Source organism: Sceloporus undulatus, chromosome 4 (genome assembly GCF_019175285.1).
Source record: "Sceloporus undulatus isolate JIND9_A2432 ecotype Alabama chromosome 4, SceUnd_v1.1, whole genome shotgun sequence".
NCBI lineage: Eukaryota > Metazoa > Chordata > Lepidosauria > Squamata > Phrynosomatidae > Sceloporus > Sceloporus undulatus.
The window spans coordinates 76,558,009-76,561,431 of record NC_056525.1 but is presented as its reverse complement, the minus strand read 5'-3'; the positions used below and the strand labels follow the sequence as shown (position 1 = coordinate 76,561,431).

General features: G+C 39.6%; 1 protein-coding gene across 1 annotated transcript in view; it reads right to left on the bottom strand.

Annotated features, from left to right (window-relative positions):
* Window positions 1-1,673: 1,673 nt before the first annotated feature.
* LOC121928226 (vitamin D3 hydroxylase-associated protein-like) overlaps window positions 1,674-3,423 on the bottom strand; it is a 22,401-nt gene continuing 20,651 nt past the window's right edge. The window contains exons 14-15 of the mRNA XM_042462648.1: window positions 2,195-2,340; window positions 1,674-2,082 (exon numbers count right to left, since the gene is read on the bottom strand). Of these exons, the coding sequence (XP_042318582.1) occupies window positions 1,957-2,082; window positions 2,195-2,340 (272 nt within the window). The 3' untranslated portion in view covers window positions 1,674-1,956. The remainder of the gene's footprint in view (window positions 2,083-2,194; window positions 2,341-3,423) is intronic.

The window sequence follows — 3,423 nt, the reverse complement described above, 5'->3', positions numbered from 1 at the left end:
AAAGTATAGTAACAGCTCCCAGGAATATGCTTTTATTTTCTGTAGTCATCTAATAAAACCCTGTACAGAATTGGCAAATGTAATCAGCATCCATTTTGGCATCATTGTTATAGGCCAGGGATTCAGCCATACTTGTTATTTCTTGCTACATCTGCTACTTATTGTGTCTGTTGATTTCTTTCTGGTCTTTAGAGCTTGGGGGGGGGGGGGGGGGGGGGGAGAAGTGTAGTGCTGATGGAGCAAAGATAACAGAGGCCCATTACAGACCACCGAGAAGCAGCGGTCTGCCGCCACCGCCGGTTGCAGCGTCCGGGAACTGCAGCAGCCAAACGGCGCAGTTCCTAGACGCTGCAGAGAAGAAGCGCGAAAATCGTTATTTTATTATTAACAAGTCACGCACTCGCGGCGTCACTTCATGTGGAACGGCCGGTGCCATTTTGACGTAGTCATTACACGTGAGGGGCGTCAGGAAGCGCCGCCCCTTGCGCGTAATGACGGCACCTCATGGGCCCATCTGTAACACGCCAATATAGGTTTAATGCTATACCATAACCCAAAGAGGAACAACTTCCATGTGGCTGGGAGCCAATTTACAGGTTGGGCAATTGCCTTGAAGGGCATGGTCTAAGGGGAATGAGGAAAGCATAGCAGATTCATTTTAAAATGAAAAACAGATACAATAGGTAAAAAGTACTATTTTCCATTTATAATTCATGGTTATTTTATTATTAACAAGTAACACTCACTCATACTTGATTAATTAGTATGTAGAAAGACTTCATTAACAAATTAAATCCAGCCACTCATACTTGATTATTATTAAATTTACATTTGCATATAAAGGAGCCCTAAATGTACTTAACTTGACTTCAATTAATACAATATATATTCCAAAAATTATGGTAAATTAGTTATTTCCATACATAAAAGTGCAACCATGGTAAATTATTTGCTTCTGCACACACAAATACAGATACCTAAAAGCTTCCTTTTTTCCATTGACTCTAATTAATTTAGTTTCCCCATTAATTATAGTATCTTTAATGTTTTGCCAATGAACTTTGGAGGCAAATGCTGGTGGGCAATTAAAAAAATTCTAGGGAAGCACTGAGAAGCCCCCCTCCCCCCCCCCCAGAATTGGGGCCAGATGTGGCCCATGGGCTGCTCTTTGATAATTCCTGCCATAGCATGTCCTCTGCCTAGGCTATCTTGCTCTTATTACAGAGTGTCATAAATTCCAGCTGCCTGTACCAGATGTCCAATAATGTTTATTTCATATGCATGAGTCTTCTATTGTCGTATTTTACATCTTCTGTTGAAATACAGCTTGAAGTGCTTCTCCATACTAGAACTAAATAAATCAAACTACAATGCATAGACTATTTGAAGAAATGAATAAGATTCCAGACTACATTTTTTTCTAGTTTTCCATGTGTGAGGAGAATCATTTGCATTGGGAAATATTTGCTCTTGCAACTAACCAATTGCACTTTGAATAGTACAGTCAAGGGTCAGGATTGCCAACTTCATTTGCTATTTGTGAGATAACCTAAATATGGTGGACTTAGACATATGGTGACCTTATGATAGGGTTTTCATGGCAAGATTTATTTGCAGGAAGTTTGCCATTGGCTTCTTCTGAGGCTGAGAGAATGTGACTTGCTCAAGGCCACCCAATGGGTTTCCATGGCTGAGTAAGGATTTGAACTCTGATCTCCAGGAGCTCTAGTCCAGATTCAAATCACTACATCATGCTGGCTCTTGTGTAGATCTCTCATGAGATTTAGGCTTTTATGACATTATTTCTCTACTGAGTATGATGATGAGTCATATTTAACAAAGAAGTGTATTCTAGAATGCATTATTTATGAATGACTAAATGCTCTAATCATCACTTTGTCAAGTTGTATTGCTCTGTGTCTTTGTACTGTTGTTGCAGTGGGATGCAATGGATCATTATTTGGTTCCCCTCTCACGGACAAGAGTCTCCACCTCTTTCATTAACCTAAGGCACATTTCCTCTTGCCAAGACAAAGCCACACATTGGACAGCCACCGGGAGCCCAATAGCATCTTTTACAGCCTGCAAAGAGAGGAACAGAAAACAAAAGAGAAAAGCATTGCAAAGTTGCAAAGTTAAGGAAATGAGAATGCTGGCAAAAGACAAGTAGGCTCTTCCAGCAGTGCAGACTGACCTCTTTCAGGCGTTTATCCCAGGGATCACCATAATGCCCTCTGTAATTTACCAGCTCTTCTTCATCAGCCCGGGACACTGTGGTGACTGGCACAATCCCAGCAGGAAAGTTTAGGACATTGTATAAATTGGTGTATGATGTAGCAGCTGAAAGATTAAAGAAAATCATCAAAAGGCTTCTGATTTAAGAAATAGGGCTAGCTCTGGTTGTCTCCAGTAGCAGATTTGGATGGCATGAACATACAGTAAATTGCAAGCTGTTTTGTTGATATTTTCTTTTTACAGCCAGGGAGGGGGAGTGGTGCTTGTGGTATTTTCTGCCCCTTGTGCCAAAATACCTTGTTTCAAAATACCTGGTATTGAGCACCTTGATTTCAATGGAAAGGGGGGGGGGGATTTACTGCTCTGCCTCTAAGGCTTTTGCTCTATAACGGGATGTCTCCCTCAAAGATGCCACCTTTTTTGGATCAGATGGACCAGCCCAAAACAAGCTTGCTATATGACTGGAAAAAGGCAGAGCTGTATAGTGAGGAATAAAGTTTTATCTGCCTATGTAGAGTTTGTGGGGTTTTGTGGAACCTACCTGATTCTGACCTTTAAAAAAATAAATACACTTTACTGTTTGGTACAAATTCTCCTAGTAGTTGCTTAATTACAGGAAGGAAGGAAGGAAGGAAGGAAGGAAGGAAGGAAGGAAGGAAAGTGATACACACACACACACACACTTCTTTGCAAAGAAAGAAAGAAAGAAAGATCCTTCTCTTTTCTAGATATTCGTTCCCATTCTGTATACTATTTTCTATATACTTTTTTCTTTTCTTCTTTTCTTATGATCCGTTCATTATTTCATTTACTTAATTTAATAGAGGTAGAAAAGCAAATCACACACACACACACACTAAAAAAGAACATTAAGCCAGTTTTCCAAGGGGCAAAATCTGAACTTCGCAAAATAACTTCACAAATCAGAATACTTGACCCCTAGGGAGACTATGAACTAAGTTCATGCATACATGAGACTGGGCATTTTTAGTAACAGCAACTGGAAAAACCCCATTCCCAGGAAGTTAAGATTAGTTTCTTATTTACTGTTCTTTAGACAGACAGTAAAGGTAGCTCTTTAGGACCTTTAATATTGTTTAATATTTTATCATTCCTAATCTTTAATGTTAATGCCAAACTTAAATTGTTGGCTTTTATTGTTCCTATGTTTCTTGGTTATTGTTGTTT